Source organism: Bactrocera neohumeralis, chromosome 2 (assembly GCF_024586455.1).
Source record: "Bactrocera neohumeralis isolate Rockhampton chromosome 2, APGP_CSIRO_Bneo_wtdbg2-racon-allhic-juicebox.fasta_v2, whole genome shotgun sequence".
Lineage (NCBI taxonomy): Eukaryota > Metazoa > Arthropoda > Insecta > Diptera > Tephritidae > Bactrocera > Bactrocera neohumeralis.
The window spans coordinates 79,580,884-79,605,624 of record NC_065919.1 but is presented as its reverse complement, the minus strand read 5'-3'; the positions used below and the strand labels follow the sequence as shown (position 1 = coordinate 79,605,624).

Below are 24,741 nucleotides of genomic sequence, written 5' to 3'. Positions count from 1 at the left end.
TTTGTATATTTGTATGTGTATGTGTATGTGCCAGCGCCTGCTGGTATACATCCCATTCCTTTTCTAATCGTTCCTTGTCTTTTGTCTAAGCACATCCTACAATAATACCGTTCAACGCGGTTACTCCCGCTGCTGCTTATTTGCGTGTCTATTCATGGTTATATACATATACAGATGTATATGTGTAGGTGTATAGTCCATGTATTGGTGTGTATTTGTATAAATTGATAGGTTCAAAAAGCTCGTTACTTTATTGCGCACACACACACACCGATTGTATGCACATAAATAGCGCGTAATATATGTGTGCGCTGCTGCTTACGCCCCAACAGTCCCTTGCATACATACAAATGTGCATATTTATACAGTTACTCGTTGACTGAATGCCTGAGAGTTGCTTTCAAATTATTATTATTACTTTTTTTTATTATTTTATTCCACATACTTGTTCATTCGCCCCCCTCGTTGGGTTCTTCTTCAGCCTTCAACGTAATTTATTTTGTTGCTTTGTATGTTTGTTGTATTTGTTGGCGCTGCTTCCTTGACTCAGTTTGCTTGTTTCGTTCGAGTTGTGTTCGACAACTGTGCGCTCATTTGGCTCTAGGTTGGGGTGAGCAGGTTGCCAACTGCGCGGGATTGTAAACCAAGCGAGGAAATTGAATGTTTATGTTGTTTTTATTTTTTATATGCAATTTACAAGTCAATTTTTAGTTTAGAAAGAAATAAAATATTTTATGAATCTTATGAAACTCAGCAGGACGGATCCTTTTTTAGTGCCGTCGCAGATTGCATGTAACTCAAATAAATTAAAAATAAAATTTTGAAAAAAAAAATCTTTTTCAAAAAATCTACTTTGTTTACTTAAAATATATATAGACATTCCCTTAAAGTTTTAAAAAGCTTGATTGATTTTGTTTTAATTCCCAAAAATCGGGTTTTCAGGCTGTCACACCAGATGTGTCCCTAAGGATGTACATACATATGTAGATATACTTATAACAGAGCACTTGCCATAATAGCTTAACTCGAGTCAAAAATATTTTTGTTTTTATTTTTTATTGTTTATTTGTTATTAAAAAATACGGAAAAAGATCGAGTTTTTACGAAAAAAATATTATTTATTCATTTTTTTTAATGAAAAAATATTTTTCTTTTTAAAAACGTATTTATTTTATTTAGCTTTTTCTCTTATTTATTACTATTAATACAATTTTATTTATTTTTTATTTATTTCATAAATTTTTTTTTATTATTTTTTATTGTTTATTAGTTATTGAAAAATATGGAAAAAGATTGAGTTTTTACGAAAAAATTATTTTTCTTTTTTAAAATGTATTATTTTTTCCATTTCCACTTATTTATTACTATTAATACAATTTTATTTATTTCATAAATAATTTTTTTATTGCTTATTATTTATTGAAAAATTTGGAAGAATATCGAATTTTTACGAAAAAATATTTTTTTCTTAATTTTTTAATGTAAATTTTTTTTCAAATTTTTTTTAAGTAATTTTTTTTTTTTTCATATAATACAAAAACATTTTTCTTTTTAAAAATGTATTTGTTTTTGGTACCATTACCACTTATTTATTACTATCAATACACTTTTACCTTCTGAGCTGAATTTTTCCTACTGGGTATTACTCGCATGCTTGTTATTATGAATAAGCGCGCTGGTTTGCTGTGACACGCGAAGCACAGCACGGAAATCCAATTTCGACGTGTTCCTTCCACATTTTCTATTTCCTTCATTACAGATTTGTTGCTGTTTTTTCGTACAAACACACTTTCATAAACATGTGTGTTTAATAAAAGTTGGTAAAATTACTGCTATTTTATTTCTACGCCAACATAGCTAATTTCGAAATGGATTAAATACCATAGTTATGGTTAGAGCCTTATGAGCTAATTTGAGGCCGATTTTTGAGGCGCATCACTTGATAGATCGAAAACCACGATTATAAGGGTTTTTATTAAATTTTGTAATTTTAAATTTTAAATTTTTTGCTTTTTTATATATGCAAATGATCAGCGTGACGAGCTGAGTCAAGTTAGCCATCCATCGGTATATATCCGAATTAGTCCCTCAGTTTTCGATATATCGATCTGAAATTCGCACATATTCTTTTCTAAATCAGAAGCCACCCATTTGTTGGTATTCATTGATATCGGATCATTATAGCATATAGCTGCCATACAAACTGACCGATCAGGAAAAAGTCCTTGTATGAAAAACTTTCTTATATGACAAGATATATTCACGAAATTTGGTATATATTATTTTTTGAGGCAACAATGTAATCTCCGAAGAAATTGTTCAGATCGGTTAACTATAGCGTATAGCTACCATACAAACTAAACGATCGGAATCAAGTTCTTGTATGGACAACTTTCACATTTGACAAGATATATTCACGAAATTTGATATATGTTATTTTCTAAGGCAACAATGTAATCTCCGAAGAAATTGTTCATATCGGTTAACTATAGCATATAGCTGCCATACAAACTGTAGGATTAAAATCAAGATAATAGTCTTTTTTATCCTTTTGAGCTATAAGAAATGCACCAGTGAAGGGTATTATAGATTTGATGGCGTCCAAGTTAACTTTTTTTCTTGTTTTACATGTTTTATTTACATTATACTCAATTTTAAAATATTTGATTTTTAGTTTCATTCCTAGAATAATTTTATTATTTTATTTTGGTGCATATTTTAATCTAACTTAACTATTTATTGTATTTTTATACTCTTCTGAATATTATCCAACGCTCTAGTAACTAATTAAACTTAAAAAAATGTTTCAAATATTTTATTTTTTTTAAATTTATTTAAATTATTTATTGAAATAATTTTTTTTTTCATTTTTATTATTATTTTTTTTATTATACTTTTATTTCTATTTTTCCTACATTTTTTTTTTTAATTCATAAAGCTTTTTGGTACATATTTTAATCTAACTTAAGCTATTGTGTTTTTATATGTACTTTTTAAAATTTAACGGTGTAGTAACTAATTATTAAACCCAAAAAAATAAGAAAATGTTTAAAATATTTTAAGTTTTTAAAATCGAGTTAAATTATTTATTGTATTTTGAATATTTAAAAAAAATATTTTTTTTCTCAATTTGAATATTTCTTATTTTTATTTCTATTTTTTATGCTTAAAATAATTTAATTTTTTAAAATCGAGTTAAATTATTTATTGTATTAAAAATAGATATATATTTTCTTTTTTAATATTTTTTTTTACTTTATTTTTCTATTTTTTATGCACTTTAATGCCTAATAATAAATTTTAATTTTATGAACCATATCATTTTAATTATAATTTCTGAATTTGTTTTAAAATTTCACGTTTTCATTCTCACTTCTTGCTTAATTTATTTAGTTTTGTTATTTTTATTTCAGTAAAACAATTTATTTATATTAAAAATGTAACTCACTTTTTTCTTTATTTTTACCCTACTAATAATAATAAATTAAATAATAATTACGTTTAGTTACATTTAATTTATTAGTTTTATATCTTAATTTTTTCATAACAACAAATTAATTATCTCCAACTTCGTGCAATTGTTTACAACTCCGCAACAAGGAAGCCGTACAATCCTCCACAAGCCACCAGCCTTCTATCTCACTCCCTTACGACACGCGTTGTGCTGAGAGAGCAACCAGCAAAACACATGGCTGAGCTTTAGTAATGTCTCTCCTGTATATATATATACATATACATATATAATTTTTCATACATATTAACACACTGTGTGACATTGTGACATGTTGTTTTATATCGGTCACATAGCAGCTCTGTAAACAAGCGCTCGCACGTTTAAGTGTGCCTGTGTGTGTGGGTGTTTGTGCTGCGCGTAGAAACTGGGGCAATGTGCGTGCATTTGCATGTGTTAGTGTGCATTCCTTGGGAATAATAACAAGCGTACGAACTTGGAAACGGATGAGCGCTCAGCGGACCGAAAGATTGGAGGGTGAACAAAGCAACGACCGACTCGCCGTCGCCGCAGTGTCTCTGTTTCGGCGTGTGAACAGCCTCGACACATCAAATGCGCGACACAAACATGCATGCAAATGGTGTTATATGTAGATATATACAAATGTATGTATATATTGTATTTATATATTTTTCATATATTTGTGAGCGTGCATATGCAAAACAATTTTGCTTGTTTAGGGTAGATTTTATGGGGAAACTTTGGGATTTTGAAATATTTGCAAGTAACAAATTATTTTTAGAAAATATTTAATAAAAGGAAGTGTTAGTTTTTTAACATTGTGGCCGCCCAGTATTTCAGTCATACATATATTTAAAAAGGTGCGACAGCGCGTATGAAGAACAATTTTTCAATGTTTGTCAAAGGTAGTGCTTTGAAGAAATTTAAAAATATATTAAATTTTAAAATTAAAAAAAAATCTTATAATGATAATAAACGCGTTAAACATATTGAACGGAAGTGAACTTTTGTGAAAATATTTTCACCAAAATATAAATTATTTTTAAAAATTTCAATAAAAGTTTCGTATTGGCCTTATGCATTATATAATAAACGCGTCAAACATATTTATTAGAAGTAAAGAGTTATTAAAATATTTTCATAAAAGTATAATATATTTCCAATTAAATTCAAAAAAAAAATTTAATGTATTGCATAATAATATTTTGTTTTGTTCTTGTACATTTTCTATAAACAAAAATATTTAAATTCTTGTATATGTATATTCTTGATAAAATTGATTAAACTCTTATATTATTTCATTTTAATAAAAAATAAATCTATTTTTATATAATCCATGGCAGTTCATTTTTGAAAATATGACATTTAAATATTATGTTATTTTTTATCGACTTTTTTTTTAATAAAAATATAAAAGTTTATGCTTATGTCAGGGCGTATGAAGAACATTGTTAATTACAAATTGCGTATGTATATATAGATATATAGTATATATTTGTAATATGTAATTAATGTAGTTTTTCACAATTACAGTGACTTTAGATTTTTTGATAATCAAAAGCATTTTCAATACATTTATCATACGCCATGGTATACCGCCATTGGTACATGCAGATGTATGACATGGCGTATGATGAACTTCTTAAATTCAAATTTTGTTTGTGTAATACTATTATTTTTACTACATTTTACTAAGTTTTTATTATGTGTTTAGTGAAATATTGTGCGCTGAGACCATAAATTTGAATTCTGAATTTAATAATATTACTACGCCGTCTTCGTAGAACACTGCGTAGGAGTCAAGCAAGAAGTAAAAATAAAAGAAAATATTTAAATACTTAAATTTATTCTTTTTCGAAATTTATGATTCTTTTATAAAAGAAATGTAAAACTGAAAATTTGAATATTTTTTTCCTGACGCTAAGCCCTATCTGAAATATTTGCTCGTATTAAAAAACAGTGGCAATTAAAAAATAGTTATGTGGAAAATATTTATTTATTTTTTTGTGCCAAATAACACAATTTCATTAAACTTTAAATTTTCTTTGCAATACTCTGCCTTTTATTCCCCAATTATTTTCCTCAAAACATAAAGCATGCTGGTGCGTGTGTTTGTGTGTGCACTCTACCCGCTTTCTATGTATTCGAGCGACACTTTGTTGTTGTTGGCGAAAAGAAGCTTTTTCGGAATGTGAGCGCACAACGCGTCGCATTTACGTGAGAGCGCGAGCGAAGAGTAAATATACAAAATCTCAACTAAGCGACGAACAAAAACGAAGCGCACGTGCAAACAGCAGCGAAACGCTAACGAGAAAGGATAACAATGTGAGGATAAACAGCGAAACAGTAGCAGTTTTCGCCTGCGACAGACACAACGAACGAGCGGGAAAATACTAACAAACGAAAAAAATATATACCGTTAGAAAAGTAAAAGTGAAATGTCAAAGGGGAATAGTAAGCTGCAATGAAGTAAAAAGTGAAAACACAATGAAATTAGGGTGCATTAAACTAGAAAACAATAAGTGCATGAACAATAAACAGAAGTTGGACAAAACGGTTAATGAAAGGGAGGGGAAGCTGCTTAGTGGCGCAATGTTAAATGTTGATTTCTCGTTTAATAATTATTATGTTTGTTTTTATTGTTATTTTCAGTGCTGGAGAAAATCAACGAAATTTTTTTAAGTCAAGCTGCCTGCGTTGCTACAAAAATATGAACGTATAGTACACTAACAACAATTAAGAAACGTTAATAAAACAGTGTGTGCGTGGCAATTACAGTGAAAAAGTTTAAAAAAAATAAAAAAGGGAATTATTGTGACTATTTGCAAGTGTTTACAAGCAGTGCTGAGAAGCTTCGTTCGAATTCTGCAGCAAAATTTATAACAACAACAAAGCGTTATGTGTAAAGTTACGCACAATTAAAACGCAGTGTGCATAAGAATTGCAACAAAATAAAAAAAAATAAATACATAAAAATAATAATACCAATTTATAGCAATACCAATAGCAAAGCAAAATGTTTACAAAAATATTCTCAAATATTTATCCACGCGTATAAAGTACTACAACTCGCGCTTGTCGTTTAAATAAATTCTAAAAAACATAAAACATATATACTACTTCTACTACTACTCATATCTACTACAAATATATATATATATATATAGTATACGTATGTATGTATTTACAATATAACCAAATTAACTTAATGTGCTAAGAAATCGTTGCGTGTTCATTAGCTAACCCTAAAATATCAACAAATATCAGCGAGTAACAGCAAATTTCGGCTATTAACGCGCAACTAAGCGTTTATTTGTGTTTGCAAGTGACTTTGGGATTCGCATTCTTCAGCTGCCGCGATCGCAATTAGTTAAAATTTCGGTTTGCGATGATATAAGTGCATGTTTTGAATACTTTTGCGCAGTCGCGCAAGCTGCTAAACAAAGAACCGCTACTGCTGAAACATGCAAAATTTCATAGTGTGAATGTTGGCAACGCTGGCGTGCCTCGGTGGTTTTGCCTGTATTAGGACTAGGTGAGTGAAAATTCAATTTTATCTATGCTAGCTGTAAGATAAGTGTTAAGGTAGTTGAAAATTGAGATAAGATGTCAAAATTAGTGAAATTTGAATAACTTTTGGCGCTGACATCAAACGATTTTATTGCGAAATGTGGAAGCAGTAATTAATTTTTGAATTGAAAACTGTTTTTTATTGCAACTATAATTATTTTAAATTAATTTGGACTTAAAAGTGGCAGATTTTTCTCATGCAAGTTATGACAGTGGAAACTGTAGACCTCTCTCTTTCACTAAATTAAAGCCTTTGCTAGATCGCCGAACTTATATCTAGACAGTCCCTAACTGAAAGCTTTTACTAAATCGCCGAATTTCTATCAACGTAGTTCAAATGCGCCTTCAAACTGCTGATGAGAGTTTTACTTGAATTTTATTGAAATTGAATAAGTTGACCCAGATGTGTAGTAAAGTTTATAAAGTACCACTCTACAATTTTGGAAAATATTTCTTTATAAAAATTAAAAATTTTTGGAGTTCCGAGTTCAACCATCACTTGTTATATCCTGAATGGGGAATATTAAGTTTGTCACGAAGATTGCTACACGTGTAAGAAAACGTCAGAGACCCTACATATGCGAATAGATAAGTGATTAATTGAGGAGCTGAGTCGATTTAGTCATGTCGTCTCTACATACGCGAACCACTCAGTTTTAGTGATTTCGATCTGAGAGTTTGTTCAAGTCCTTAGAAACTGATCACATGCCGGAACCGTCTATATCGGGCTACGATGTTATATAACGGGTTTTTCAATATGAACTACTTTTGTAGCAGACCGATAGAGAAAGCAAACGACGCCATATTTTTTCCCGCTCTTTTGAGATTTCTCTTCAGTAAAGTTTGCCATTTCATCATGGAAAGATATACAATCCAACAATGAGCCGAAACTATTAAACTTTACTACCGAAATTCCGTGTCAGTGGCCTCAACTTTATGAACGGTTTTATTGAAAACCCCGTAAGCTGCCTTTTTATTTGGCAAGAAATCCGCAGAGAATGTAGCATGGATTACTCTCAAGGGCAGCACTACAACCTATAAACAAATTGTTCAGATGCAAACTTCTTTAAATGAATTTTTATATTAAACTGAAGGCATGATAAAGTCTACAGAGAGGCATACAATTACAGAAATTTAGTATTTCAATTGGTCGAAATAGTCGTCTTTATTGGCGTAGAGCCAGCTTCTGCAATCATCATCTTTAGTGAGTTTTTACTATCATTTTTCATACACCTTGCTTGATAGTTTCATAAAAAACCTTGCAAAATCTTCAAATATATCTGAAAAATCAAGAGACCTACATAAGTGGAACAAATTAAGGGGCTTTTTGATATCATCGAGCTTGCAGATACCACTAATATCGAAAGTAGGGAAAAAATTTTGAGTTCAGACTTTATTAACTAGTCCAATTGAAACCAATTATCGTCCATGACTTTATGATTTTAAAATTCAGACAAATTGGTTATATTTTCTGTAGACTTTAACGTACCAAAGTATTGACTTCTGAACATAACGAGCGCAGTTCACTATCCTTGATTACGGTATATTAATAAAGCCGCGATAATGAAAATTTCATTTTAAAAAATGCATCTGATTAGCGTTTGATTATGTGCCCTCATTAAAAAAATATGAGTTTAGCAATTTCATGTTCCAGCCCTGAGTTTAACATTCTAAGCTTTGTCGTCATTCTTCGGTATATAAGAAAACAAGAAAAACTCTTCCGTAGTTAGAATACTCTTCAAAAATAAGGAAGCTGCCATACAAGCACTTGATTCCGATCGTTTAGTTTGATGTTTGCAAGATTTTTGCAAAATTTCAGATCAATATCTCAAAAACTGAGAAATGCATAATATTTTCGTAGAACTTTTTTTTAAATCAGGATATGTACTATATTTTTTTAACGTTCAAATGGCAAATTAGTTTAATAAATCCATTAATTGGTGCGGTATGTGGGAAGTGGCGCCGTCTTGTTGTAACCAAATATTGTCGAGACCACGAGCTTCGATTTTAGGCAACAAATAGTCGGTTATAATGACGCAATAACGATTGACAGTTACGTTCTCATCGGTATCATTTTTAAAGAAATATTGACCGATGATTTCACCGGCCAACATAAATCATTTTAGGTTGCTCTTCGTCCCAAATGCGGTAATTTTGCTGGTCTACATACCCATTGAGCCAGAAATGGGCCTCGTCGCTGAACAAAATTTGGCTCGAAAACGCCGGATCTTCTTGGCAGATATTACAAACCCAAATCTGACTTTGACTTTATTTGTGCATTTGATTAACATTCTGGCAGAAATTTGTTTTTGTTGCAATAGAATGAAGCAGAGTTACTTTCACACCTTCTCTAAAATGACTATTAACTATGATGTAGTAGGACTTGACTGTACTGAAATTTGTCACTGAGAAGATATCATTTTGAAATATTATTTTCAGATGTCAAATGTTTGACGGACGGAATCCTTTCAGAGTAGACAGGCAACTAAATTTTTCAACAGCTAAGAGTTATTCGATTTCTGTCTGGTTAATTTAAAATATTTTTTATATTATTGTAGGATTTGAGTAGCAATAGGTGTATAATATATTTCTATATTATAATTACTATTATTTTATTATATAATACAAAAAATATGCCTAGCACACTATTCATATTTTATTGCATATTTTTTTGACAAATTTTAATTAATTATTTGATTACATTTGCCACGAACACACTACAACATGCACGGGGAAGCACTACAGATAATATCGAAAAAAATGTTAACCTGACTAATTATCAGTAATCACAAGCCATATAGTGATTAATCACAAATAAATAATACAAATGGTTTATTGGTGTCCGAATTGTCATGATGCATCGGTGCTGCCGCCACCCTCCACGCAGGTAAAACTAACAATGAGCACCAAGGCGTTGGCTGCTCTCACTATTCATTAACTAAAATCAAAATCTCGATCGCAATTCATTTACTAAACACATGTGAAGTGCTGCTAGAGAGCCAATTATCAGATTTGTACACGCTCATATACATTTTTATGTGCTTGGATAATACATTGTATAACAAATCTCGAAAATTAATCATAAATATTCATAAATAGGCGTCTTCATCATGCATAGAAATGAAAGAATTCATCGTGTTGGCCATTAGTAAACCGCTACTTTTACACAACAACAACAAACGGTTGACCACTCCTTGAAGGTCAAGCCAATTTATTGTTTATCGAGCGCTGTGACAAGTGACACTTGCAGAAATTATTGTCAAGTGCTATAAGAAACTGAATATGTGTGGGTGTTGGCAAATGCAAATCTACCGTGAGCGAACACGTACTACTTATAAATATTATATTAGTTGAAGGTGGCTGAAATGAACAATTTTGGTGCGTACGCTACGGCTTCGGCTGACTTATGTCACAATGAAGGGTTACTGTTACTCCAGTTAGTGGATCGGTCATTTGTGGAATTTCCATTGACGCCAGTGAAAATGAAACGAGTCGCATTTCACAGAAAATCAATTCAATTGGTTCGACACGCCGAATACTAATAATCATAGGCGAATACTTGCGTGCTTTAAAGCTGGCGTGCACTCGGCTGCGTGTGTGTTCGAGGGTAGATTGGGTTGTGGTCACACACACGCGGTATGACAAAATGACACTACATTAAGCGGAATGCCAGCGAAATGACAGGTTGAAGGCTTAAATCGATTTTTGCCCATTATAATGCGCCCTCGCACTTTCGCACACAAACACACACGCGGGTATAACTATAATCCAACGCAAGCTTTGCATTTGCAGGCACTAACGACTATCTATTATGGAAAAGAAACTCATGCGCCATTTCACTTTCTTTCCTTGCATGCCATTTCCTTGTGTATGGGTGTGCGTGTATTTGTGTGCGTGCTTTTGTTAATTTATATACTTTCTTAGGGCAATGACGACAATTCGTCTGGAAAATGTCAATCGCCAGATAACGACGAACGTCTGGGCGAATGGTTGAATGGGCGAATAGGTAATGCTAGGAATTAGGTCACCATTACTGCGTAGAATAGCCGTTCATGTAAATATACACACATACGTATATTTGTATTTATATATAGAGAAATATATTGTTTTATACAAGAATACTGAGCAAATGGTATTGGTTTGCTGGGGCAAATACTTCTAGGAGGTTTTTTCTTGGTGGTGTTATAATTCTGTTAACAACTATTTATGATTACTTGATGGATAAATTGAAATATTCTGTTTAAAAAAATTTAATTCATCAAATTTCTCTTAAAAATTAAGTTAAAATTCACAATGTTAATAGTTTTAGTTCACTTCTTTCTCACATTTAGATATTAGCCTAGAAATTGAGTTTCTTTTGTAATCGAATGGATTAAAGCCTGGTTAGTTGGTGAATATTTATAAATAAAAATATACCTTAATTGCTCTGTAAATTTTCATGAATTGAAAGAAGCGAAAACATAGTCTTCGGCATGATGTATCCACAAATGAACTATGTACTTGTAGTACGTCAGCTCCTTTACCTCAAGTACATACTCATACTCATACTCTTTTGGATACCAATTTAAATAAATCCCAGAGTTGCAAAAAGAAATAATTAAAATTAAATTAAGTAGTTTTTTCGCCGAAGAGCGCTACAAATGCCATTATGTATGGAATTCAATTTGCAAAAATGGCCACCACGAGCGCGCTCCAGACGATAACCCAATTTTCGACGGTTTTCAAGCATAAATCGGCCAATACTGCTGCAATTTCACGTTCGATATTCGATAATAGTCAAATCGCACGACCGAGGCGGCCAATTGACTGAGCCATTTCGTGAGATAACACCTTCATCTAAATTTGGTTTTCAATAAATCGATTGTGACACTCGCTGTGTGGTTTGTGGCGTCGTCCTGTGGGAACCACATATTGTCCAAGTCCATATCATCCAATTCGGGCCAAAAATATTCGGTTATCATTGAGCGTAAATCTTTTCATGATGAAATGGCTAACTTAACTTAAGTGATCATCTCAGTGTGACCCTCCAAAAAATCACTGATTTTTGAGATTTTTTTTGTAATGTTGAAATCAACTAATCGGTTCGTTTTTTTTATAAATTAATGCATTCATGACGAATACGAAATGATTTTTTTAGTTTATTTTATGGGTGTATAATAGTTAAATTATTTGTTGAAATGATACGTAAAAAAAGTCCTGCACGTTGTACACGATTGCGGCCGCAGTTTTGATGTAAACCAAAAATTTCAAAAAGGTCATTAATCTGTAGGAAAGTTGCTATAGGGCAATGGAAGCTTTTTTGTATTTTCTTTTGTTTTGAAATTTGCCAAATGGCGGCGGTTTGAACAAAAAGTATCGATGTTGATCCTTTTTTTGACAGTTTTTCGTAGAAGAAAATTGGAAGATTTATTAAAAAAAAAGCTTCCATAGCGCGATAGCGAATGACGTTAAAAATATTCTCGCCAAATTGGAACTAGATATCTTCAGAACTCTTCCTTTGAGATTGAAAAACACTATTCTGAGAAAAACGAGTTTCATGCGCTTCATTTACTCTCACTAATCATGCAGAGTAAAGTCACTCGGATGTTATATTATTTGTTATAAGGGGACTAGGTCAAGTTTCTGGCCAATTTTATCCATTTTATACACAAAAACACATTGTTATCAATAAACAAACACTCTCATTTTCATAGAGATAACTTTCATGTTCTCCAATACATGCGATATAAAGTCACCTGGAAATTCGAAAATCGTTGTGTTAGGTATATGGAGGCTCAGGAAAGTACTAACCCGATTCAACACATTTTAGACACTCAGATATACCATTATCAGGGAAAAATTATTTCTGAATTTCAATTATATGTATCACACATTGACCGATATTTTCGGTAAAAAGTCAACTATATGTACTGGGGTCCAAATATTCGGTACCTAGGGGATTTTTAACAACTTTTGGTCATAAGTTTAAGTTGGAGTACTCTCAATGAATTCTCCGTAGAATGTTTTACCCTATTATATAAATGCTTTCTTCATTTGTATTCCGGAAGATGAAAAAAGCAAATGAAATTTAAAATAGTGTTATATGGGAAGTAGGCGTGATTGCAGTTTCGTTTCGCCCGTTTTCACACTGTAATAACATACAACCGTTAAGTAAAGAAAACTATTACACTCTGTAGCAACTGGTTGCAAATGTATAAAAATCTTATTACCTCAATCATTACCTAATAAATATATCTAAAAAAGCTTTAAACATTTTTCAAGTCGTTCGGTCCCGCCGTATTGAAGGAATTTGCCGCACAGCGTCCATAAACAGTGACAAGATTTTGACAAGATTGCATTTACAATTTTGGAAACTGATTAAATTAAAAAATTTCTTGAAAATACGCTCATACCCAAAACTATTTGCGCAATCAACTTCAAAATTTTGGAGAATATTCTTAAATGTATGAAATGTATGAATGTATATGTATAAATAAAATCGATTATTTGACATTGACAAGTGAATATAACCACTTAATAGAATCAAATCGAAAGTAATTGTGTTCAACTTGTATTTTTATTGATAATATTTTTTGTATTACTTCGTGATACGCCTAAATGTAGGCCACAACTAATACATTGCTGATATTAAGGCCAAAAATATTTAAACAATTTACTGCTAACCTCTTCTGCTATGTATAATTAAACATGCAGAGACAAATGCTGACTCTGGGATGCATCTTGAAAATGATTGTAAAATATTATATATATCTTTCGATAAGGAGTATCTTGGCACTGACAAAAGTTGAAAATTCGGTAATATATTTGAATATAACACACATAGTTCATATAGCAACACAAAACTTATTCTTTTCGTATTAAAAATGAAAAAGATCTTTGTTGCACTCAATGTATACAAAGAAAGTTAATAAGTAAAAATCTACATAATAATTTTTTTGTACCTTCAGAAAATGCGAAAAATCTTTTCTTGTTTAAAAAGAGTGATTGGTCTTTTTTAAAAACATACTTGTGTCCGTAAATATTTACAAAAATCTGGAATTAGTAAAAAACCACTTAAACGAAATCATAATGGATTCGCTGCATGTACGTCAATGGCTTCAATCTCCATTGTCTCGCGATCCACTTTAATTTTCGATATCTGTTCCTTATCTCATTATCCCTTTCAATTTTATTTGCCAAAATCAAAGAAAACAATAAATTGCTTTATGAGTGAAGAAAAAATATAAAAAAAACTTAAATAACAAGGTCAATGAAAAGACGTGGCTGTAATCGACACGCACTTCACTGTTGACTCTTCGAATGGATAAACAAATAAAATGGAACTGGCTGCGTCATTTGCAAGAATACACTTCAATTCTCCAGCTTTCAGCTTGCTCAATCGCATTCAATCGCCACTCACATGTATTGTACTTGATTTCATCTAGTGCCTTTATTCACCATACACAAAGCGGACATGTGCGTGTGTGTGCGTGTGCATGGCTGTTCAGCTGCTCAGCAGACGCGAATTTGTGTGTGTACTTTGCTGCTTGTCGTTTGTCGGCCATTTGCCTTTCTTTTCGACTGCTTGTTCTCATAACTTTACATTTATTAATATTTTCTGACAATAAAAGACGCGATCGGCAGCTGCTGAACGCCTGTGTCTATGTGTTGTGTGTATAAATGCCAGTTCATTCAATGAACTTTTAGAACATAAATTCAAGACTAAAAATAAAAAAAGAAATAAAAGTGTGAAGAATATAAAAGCTGCTACAACGCACGGTGGGCAGGATGAAAGGATAAATTGCTCTGAGTCTTCTGAAATTTGCAGTAGATATTTTTTAGTACCTAATTTTTTTATATTTGGACAATAAATATAATTTTTTTTAAATGAATTACGTCTAAAAATTATTTCAATAAATTTTATATTGATGTTTTTTTAGTTTTGAAACTTTTACTTTATGTATCCTTATGACGTTCGATCATTGAATATCAGCCTAAATGTAGGCAACGATTTGAATTTGGAGCAAAAAATTGTAAAGAATATGTAGAAACTAAAGCCCACAATTAGGAGCATTACATACGGCAGCACACAAAAATATTCAAGGGGCATACCTAGTGTGAATATTCGAAATTTTTGGTTTTGCATATTTTTTTAAACAACATACTAAAATTTTACAATAATATTTCAATCATGTTTTGAGTAACGACATTTTGTGAATTAAAAAAAAATATTTTTAATATACATACATATATGTATATTATCGTAAAAATACTTTAAGGAGGAAAATTGTCTAGATTTAATATTAATTATAAAAGAGAGGAAATATTGTTTGAAAAAAAAAAATATTTTTTAAAATAATTTAAATTTTTTTTCATTTTTCTTTATTTATTTTTTAATGATTTGATTTTTTTATTTTAATATTATATTGTCTATAAAATTTACAATTAAAAATTTTAATTTTTTAATCTTTATAAAATAAAAAAAAATATTATTTTGGAAAATTTCGAAATTTTTATTTTTTTATCAACCCACCACCCCACTGTGCACCAGCTGAGAGTGCAAATAGACATGTTGTTGGTTGACAGACTGACGAATTGGCGCCATGACTGTTTGCCCGCCGGTCACAAGCAACCGCAGTCGCGCCGCTACTTTGCTATGCTTTCGGATGGATTGTGGTGGCAATAGCGGCTGGCGGCTGCTGCGTCTATTTTTACTTACCGCGTGCTCGGCTGCAAGTAAGCACACACACACGCACGCAAATGCCCGCATAAATACCAAAACACATGTGAAGCTGTTACAGTCGCAAACGCAGCTGCAGTGCACAGCCTGTGCCAATGTTGTTGTAAACAGTTTTTGGCCTTCGTGTTCTGGCTGTTGTTGTTCCTACTTGCTGCTCTTTTCGGTATTTTTTTTTTATTATTTTAGGGAATAACAATTCGATGACTAAATTAGCCGGTTTGGTGTGCGTGCGCGATTTATGATTCACATTAATTAATATTAATGCCAAGGGTGTGACTTTAATGTGAGGCAAGTGTTGTCAACGGCAAATGTTTGCTGAAAAGTAATAAATATTTGTAGCCCAATTTAAAATGAAAGCTTGCTTGTTTTAATAACTTGAAGAGAAAGAAATTCTAAGTGAAACTCAACATGGCAGGAAGCAGCGATTACCCAGTGCAACAGCAAAATATTCAAAACTTCTTGTTTTCGGCAGCGCAAGTATCTTAGGCTTAATGTCATCTCATGTAATTATGAAAACATTATAAATAAATTGTGACAACTTCAGCGGAAAAAATATGTCAAAATAGTTAATTAGTTGCTGGCCATGAGAGCGCCTCCGTTGTACATACCTGCAATGTCAGGCGCTTAAGGAATGCCTCCCTTAAGTGCTCGAAATTTATGACTCCCAGTTGTCACGCATCTCAGCAGAAACGGTAATTATTTATGCATTTTCGCTGCGCCCTCTACTAGCCTCTTTAGCGGCAGCGCAATGCACTTTTCCTAATTGAATTAGGCAACGGCGCCCCAAATGTGCAAATGACTTCATGCAAGTGCAATATTTCCCATAATTTAACTTGCACTAATGTGGTCATGCGCCGCAAAGTGGTACATTTTTATTACTCTCGTTATGGTCATATTTCTGCTGCAATATTGCTTTGCATTAGTGAATTCTGAGTACTGAAGTTGGAAATGGTTAAAAGTAAAGGTAAACGAATTATTATAAATTCAAGTAAAAAATATAAATATAATAAATTTGAAAGAAAATGGACAAGCATATGCTATAAATTAGTCAATATTCGATGAAAAATGTTTTTGTAAAATATAAAATTTAAGTTAAATTAATATATTAATATTAATATAATTATTTAACTTAACTTAACTGTTCAAATAATTAAAGTTTTCGCTGCTTTCATAAATGATTTTTAAACACATTTTTAATTTAGAATATGGTTGTAGGAGTAGCAGATATAACTTTTCCAATAATATTTTTTTATTACTAATTTGTTGTTGTTGTTGTGGCAGAAGATATTCTGTCAAATTGACAGCCCTGGGCTGGATGAAAATCCGGTTTCGTCCGGGTAAGAACATATTTAAATCGATAATTTAAATGAATATTGAAAATAATAAGTATTTTTAAAATATGTATTTAAAATAAACGAAATATAAAATATATAAAATAAATAAATATAAATAAAAAAATTTTTTGGGTCAATCAGAACCAGTGCCACCCTGGACTGGTTAAATATTGAGCATATGTGTTAGTTATCTGCAGCTTAATAAACTGCGTGAAAGTCACTGACGTCCACGATAGGATTTATATATGTATGTGTATAAATTAATTTTTTAAAATTTTGTGTGACAAAAAAGTATCCGAAATCGTAAAAAAACGCAAAATACTTAATTATTCAACAATATTTATTTTGTCGCCTTCAAGCTAATCTCCACCAGATGTTATACACTTATTCCAACGATCTTTCCAGTCGTCGAAACACTTTTAATACGCACTTTGGGGTCTTCAGCTCCTTCAGCGAATTTTGTTTTATCGCTTCGATTGACTGAAATTGACGGATTCCACGGAGCTGCAATTTCAGTTTGTAGATGGAGATGTCACATGGAGCCAAGTCTGGTGAATACGGTGGTTGATCAAAGGTTTTCATTACATTTTTGGCTTTAAAATTGGTTACAATCGTGGCTCGATGCGAAGGTGCATTATCATCGTGTAAAATCTTTGATTTGTTCTTCCACAATTCGTCCGTTTTCTACGGATGTTCTCACGCAAAGGCCTCATACGGCCAAATACGGCGTTATTGACTGTTTGTCCCTCCGGAACAAAGTCATGATGCACCAAACCAGGAATATCGATACAAATGATAAGCATTACCTTGATGTTTGTGTGGCTTTAGCCAGGTTTTTTGGTTTCGGCTCGTTTTTCTCCTCTATTCCGATGATAGTTTACTTGTATGTATGTCAAACACATAAACCATGTCACATGGGAAGCTAAAATGCTCTCATTGAATGTGGGGTCTGAATTCGCACGATCAAGTATGTCCAAAGAGACCTGTTTACGGGACTATTTTTTGAAAAAAATTCAGCTTTATCGGGACGAATCGAGCAAGACCGCGTTTCATACCCAAAATATCCACCAAAATCATTCGAACGGGTTCTAGAGAGATGTCGAGCTCTTTTTCTATCTCTCCAACACTTGATTTTCAAGTTCTATATCCTTCGCTTTATAAATATTTCCAACAGTTGAAGAGGTCGAAAGATGTCCAGAAGGAGACATATTTTCAACGATCTTTCGACTGTGTTTGAAGGCTGTCTACCACTCGTATGCTTGTGTTTTTGATAAAATTGAATCACTGAAAGCCTTTTCAAACATTCTCAATGATTCCGCACACGATATTTGGTTAGAAATACAAAATTTGAGACAAATTCTTTATTCGGAATTTGAATAAACGCTTTTAAGTTGGACTAAATTTTATTCTCCAAGAATTCAGGGTTCCGGCAAATGTACTGAGAGTAATTTTAAAAGGCAAGAACTACTCAATAGCATAAGTTCATGTTATTTTTTCTCAGATTATTCTCATCTAATTAACAATTACAAACGCTAAGCGATTTCAGTATTTCATTAAAAAAAACAATTATTTTCTTTTTCTTATGTATACAGAGAACATTTCACTAATTGATTCAATTAAGCGCCCATATAAAACGACTTCAAGAGTGCTAAAATAATAAGCAAAATGCCTGCAATTTGAAGCGATTTTCTATTATTACTACGAACCAATCTGCACTTTCACTCTTTTGGCCTTGGCTTTGTACTTATTCCCGCGCATTCTTTCTTAACTCCACAAAACATCAATTACCATAATTCTTGTTGGCTAATATTTATCTCTGCCACTTATCATTCATAGCATTCTTATGCATTTTTCCATGTTCATTAGCCATTTGCTTATTCAAATAATACGCGTGAGCACGAACAGCTATATCTACAAGCACATATATACATATATACAAACATACACACATAGTTGAAGGAAATAGTACATGGCTGTTTACAGGGTAAATAGTTGTGCCATAAAGACAGTTGTAGGAAGTTGACATTGCGTGTCACTTGAACATTTCCATTAAATAAACAAAATGTCTAAATGTGCGACATGAAGAATAAGAAAGTAAGTACAGCTGGTCCCAAGATAATAATAGAATTGGAAAAGTTGGAGTTGGAAAAATGTTTAAAGTTACTTGGAGTAGTGGTGCACTATGGGCGATGACGTCACAAAGGCACCTATGGAGTTTGATTGCTTGAGAACTTAGTGTATAAGAAAGTACGTGGACCTATGCTGACGCGTGTTGGCTTTAGAAAAGTTCTCCATTAATTCTTATACCGCTTGGCAGGAAAACTCCTTACAGGATCACCTAAAGGGAAAAATGCTTTTTTGAGTTAAAACCCTGATTTATAATTTGGACGAAGGAAAAAAACTGAAAATTGGATTTTTGACAGACATTTTTACAAAAAAATTTAAATTTCAGTGAAAATTTCGCGAAAATTTTTTTTTTAAATATTGTAATCGAAAAAAAAAATCGTTCGGTCAAGTCTTCAAGAATTTATCTCAAGGACCTGCTTTAAATTTCATGAAGGTCGGTTGCGTAGTTCCCGAGAAATCTTGCAAACGACTTCAAAAACACAGTTTCGAAAAAAACGGATCAACTTGGAAACTTAGGACAATATTTTGGAGGTGTTGTAGAATTTAATAAGACAATAATAAAATCGATTTTGGGAAACAATTTTCTCTAAAAAATTGTAATTTTGAATTCACAGAAAAATTAATTTAAAAATTCCTACGAAATTTACCGTAAATTCTCATTTATGTCTCACTGGCATGTAAGGTTCCAATTTGCGCAAAAGCTCTGCGTTACCCTGCGTGCATTGCTTCTTCGAACAACCACTCAAATAGCTCGCTACCTGTTTACTACTCGGCCAACAAGGAGTGACGTGTTGAAAAATATAATGACGCTAGAGTCTTACGACAAGCGCTAGCATACTTGTGAGGCCAGCGACGGCGTACAGCGCTGCCACCAAGAACAGAGCAGAGGCGCGACAGTTTTTCGCGAAAGTCGACGCCTCGACACTCTTACGGTGACAATTTTTCACTTCAGTTGCGAAGAGTGAGTGATGGCGAGCGTTCCGTGCGACGGGATAAGCGCTTCTTAACTCGTTATACAAGTGCACCAAATCTCATAAGAGTGAAAATTCAAGTTCACCGTAGAAGAATTGTGCAACTCCAACGAAGCAAGTGTTTTAGTTTCACTAAAATTATTGAGAAAATTTAAAAAAAAATTGTGCAATATAATGAAAAAATAATTTTCTTAAAAATATTTAATCGAAATTTCGTTTCGTAAATTTTTTCGCAGCTGTTGCCAGAGACAACAACACGAAGCACATCGTGCACATTTATATGTATATTGAGTAATCAAAGTGAAAATTCAAAAAATAAAAGCGAAAAAATTGTTGTGTCCAAGTGGGCGCGCGCACAACAACTCTCGGCGGCAAAGCGTATTCAAGTATCGTCGCCTATGTTGTTAGTGTGCTGTTATTTTGGTCGCGCTGCATGACGTATTGAGGCACGCTACGGTTGGGCGCTCGCCCGAACACAACATCTTCGTTGCTTCCTAGTTGCGCGCGCGTTTCTAGCGAGTCTTCAGAATTTCGGCCAAAAATCTCTGTGTTGCTCTTTTGGTTACTGCTCTCGGGTTGTTGCTGTTGTTGTCACCATCGAAACGCGCGGTGACAGTCGAAAATGTGTTTAATTTGCGCGCCTCATAGCAAACTCAGCGCAATAATAAATTCACTTTGTTGTAATACTTAGACAAGCGAAAGAAATCTTAGTAAACAACAAAAATTTTGCAAACGGCAAAACAACACGAAGATATTTTTTCGGGTTTTTCTCGTTTAAAATATTCGTTATGCGTTCATTGGCACAAAAATACGATGAAGGAAGCTGAGCGCGGCAAAAAAGTACGAGCACAACTCGTGAGAATGTGATAAAGTGAAGCGCAAACAAGAAGAAATAATCGAAAATTAGAAAATTCACCAAAGTGCGCTGTTTGTTGTGTGACATAATGTGACTGCGAAGCGTTGTGCAAATGTTGTCAACCTCAGCGGCACCACAGCTGACGAGCGCGTGCAAGTGTGTGTGCGAGTATATATGTATGTGTAAGTTAATGCATCACTTCATAATGTGCAAACATCATAAAATAAAATGCTAAACAGCGCAGCATTCAAAATGGTGGATAAAAATTAAAATAATAATTGAAAAGATAATTTAGATTGCAAACAAATTATAAGAGAAGCGCGAGCTGCCAATAAATAAACGCTGAAAATCACTTTTATATGGTGAGAGTGCAAGTTTTGGCGTAGCGTCGTTGCAAAAAATGTAAAACAGTGCTTTTATTGTGAACAAAAAAAAAATATCTCAGCTATGGAAGATTTCGCTTTTGCGCTCAACCAAAGCGTCACCGCGAACGACATGAGCAATGTAAGCGTAATGCAGTCATAAAATATTTATATATTATATAATATTTGTTTTTATTGCTTTAATGTTGCAGTGAATGTAGGAAACAGTTGTTAAGTGCTCCTGGGAGTTCAAACTAACAGATCTGTTATCAAAGACACTCGTCAAATTTTCTCTCATCTCCATTGATATTGATATTATTAACGGTTTTTAGGAAAATAAATGATTCGCATAAAAGGAAATTTAGGGCTGTTGGAGGCGATATTTTATTTCACATCACTATCTCTAAAAAACATCCATATTTTTTAATTGCCGGAGGCTGATTTTCGACACCAAAGTCCGGCGAATGACATGGATAGGACAAAACAGTTGTCTTTAAAAACGAAAAAAATAAAAAAAAATGTTATAGCTTGAAAGTCATCAGAAAAGGAAGATAAAATAACAAGCACCAAAGCAAACATTATTTACGGGCAAACAATGGAGGGCAGCGAAGTTGAATTTTTAAGTGTTATAAACGGTTTATCTCCATCTCCAGCAAATCTACCAGTTCTAGAGAAGAATTTTTTATGACAAAGTTGTAGATAATAGAAAACATACAACTTTTGTATTGACATTTTTATCACGTAACCTAAAAATTTATGTGAAAAATTCAAATTTTTTGGTTTTTTATTTTTATTTTGTGAAAAACTTGTTGCTTTCACGAAATTTTGGTGTAAACTTCTTCTTCTTCTTCATTGGTGTAGACACCGCTTACTCATTTATAGCCGAGTTTACAACAGCGCGCCATTCGCTCTTCCTTTTCGCTGCTTGGCGCCAATTGGAGATTCCAAGTGTAGCCAGATCCCTTTCCACCTGGCATTTCCAACGGAGTGGAGGTCTTCCTCCTCCTCTGCTTAACCCGGCGTGTACTTCAATTCGCTGAACTATGTCAGTGTTGTCGTATATTTATATTGTTATCGTCCATGCCTCTTCATCATATAGCAGGACGGGGATGATGAATGACTTGTAAAATTTGGTCTTTGTTCGTCGAGAGCGGACTTTAATTCTCAATTATATACTCAATCTGAATTAGCACCTATTGACAAGAGATATTCTGCGTTGGATTTTGATGCTGACGTTGTTGTTGGTGTTCATGCTCATGAAATCAATATCATTGGTGGTCTACGCCCGCGGCTGATCACTCCTTTAGAAGATTGTATCTTCTCTATTTAGCTCTGCAGCTCGTATTATTTTCTCCAGCAATAAATTGAAGAAGTCACACGATAGGAAGTCTCTTTGTCTGCAACTTCGGCCCTCGCCGCTTTGTTGCTCTTCACATGGGTAATTTCTATTCGAGAAGAATCTTGGGCAATGGAACGTCTGCTCCATCCTCATATTATCATTGCGGGTCCTAAACCCAGCGCATAATCCTTGGGAGGGATGATTCGCCTTCTCATTTTAGGTGACCTTTAAACGGTTGGCCACTCAGGTGATACTTGGTCTAAGACCGGAAATCGTGAGCTACTTGAGGCATATGTAAAATAATCGTTTCCGGCCATTCCCAAGTGAATGGCGCTCAGAGAACTTTTCCATTTGCGTTAACTTCGACGCATGGTTCCAACCTCCATGGTGTGAATGTTACCTCATATTTCAATCGAATATTCTCACGTTAGTAAGTTTACATCGAAGTTCGTGAAAGAAAACAATTTCTTGAACAAAATAAAAAAATATATATATACAATAGTTGTAGATCTTTTTATTACCTACAACTTTGCTAGAAAACTTTTTTTATGTTACTAGTAGTTGTGCCGGATATCGAGATAAATCATAAATCTTTTGAGCATTAAAAATTCAACCACGCCCTCCTCTTACTTTTCCCGATCTTAGATTACTCCTAAATTATTGTCCTTTCATTTTTGTTATTTTAACTTTCTTTTCCAAAAAGTTTCATTCTACTATGCATTTTTTTGCCCCTACATATCTCTATCTAACTATCGTAGTCCAAACTACTCTAATTAAACTTAAATTTTAAGATTATTGGTAGACCGATTTCAAACCTTCTGTAATATCATACAATTTACAATGAAATTTGAAATTTTTACAATACATAACAAAGTATAGGGAATAATATTCTAACGCGGTATAGCATAATTTTCGTAATATATATTTAAATTAAAAAATGTATCCACTTTGCTTCGAAATATTTACATTTGACAAGATCACTTTAACCGCATAGCCCTTTTTTCACATCTAAAAATGTCTTGTGTCTTTGAATTGAGCAATCGAAGCATCAATATCACTATGCCATGCTATGTTATGCCTTCATCAGCTAGTTATGCATTTATGTGCTTGTCTCTTTATTCCCACTTGTGCATATGCACGAATTAATGGCATTGAAAACAATCATTAAATACTCATAATGTTGGCTGTAAATTGGCAGTGAACCAGTGCGTATGAGTAACACTAATCAACAATGTATAAATAAGCACATGTGTGTGTATATGTACGTAGTTGGGTGTGTACAAGCGTAGCTGCTGAAATTGATTTTTGATTGGGAGCAAAATTTTGCCAACACACCGGTTCCTAAATAAATTCATTCTCAACTGTGTAAATAGTCTCATTAATATGCATACTTTTCATTGCCTTCCTCTTCCGATTTTATTTATTTTCCGTTTAGTTTATCTCTTTATTTTGTTTATGACTAATTTATAGCATATTAAGTCACGAAACTTTTGCATTATTTTTGTTTTCAATATTGTTATATTGTATACAATTTTAAGTACTTCTTGGAAGTAGTTTTATTAGAACATCTGAAGTACAATATATACGCGGCATCATATAATACATTATCAAAGAAGAGTAATTTGTTGTTAGAGAAAAATGAGATTCAAGTAAATAAATATGTCTACGTACTTAAATAAGATAATAAGGAACGTTTCTGATTTTTTTTTTTTGAAATTTTGTTATATATATGTCTACGTAGTATATAAGATAATAAGGGACTTTCTGATTTTTAATTAAATTAAATTAAAGTAAAATAAATTGTTGTTTTCGATCTTGTTATTGTTTGTGCTTTGAAAGTATTATTCTTCGAAATCGAGCTGGAATACAGAGAACTTCTTCACATGTTAAAAAAAATTATGGAAAAGCTAAAATATAAAATACTATTTTAATAAATTTATTGTATTGATTGCCAATTTTGACCATCGATCAATCTAATCAAGTGGATTCCA

At 32.7% G+C, this 24,741-nt stretch overlaps 1 protein-coding gene across 40 annotated transcripts in view; it reads left to right on the top strand.

Annotated features, from left to right (window-relative positions):
* LOC126765566 (calcium-activated potassium channel slowpoke) overlaps window positions 1–24,741 on the top strand; it is a 165,831-nt gene that overhangs the window by 2,393 nt on the left and 138,697 nt on the right. For 36 of the 40 annotated variants that reach the window (XM_050483213.1, XM_050483405.1, XM_050483245.1 and 33 more), the window contains exons 2-3: window positions 6,125–7,007; window positions 9,788–9,929. In XM_050483213.1, the coding sequence (XP_050339170.1) occupies window positions 9,870–9,929 (60 nt within the window). In that variant the 5' untranslated portion in view covers window positions 6,125–7,007; window positions 9,788–9,869. Of the gene's footprint in view, window positions 1–5,818; window positions 5,927–6,124; window positions 7,008–9,787; window positions 9,930–20,435; window positions 21,554–24,741 lie in introns of those variants that run through there. The other 4 variants (XM_050483192.1, XM_050483283.1, XM_050483199.1 and 1 more) reach the window with 4 other exon arrangements.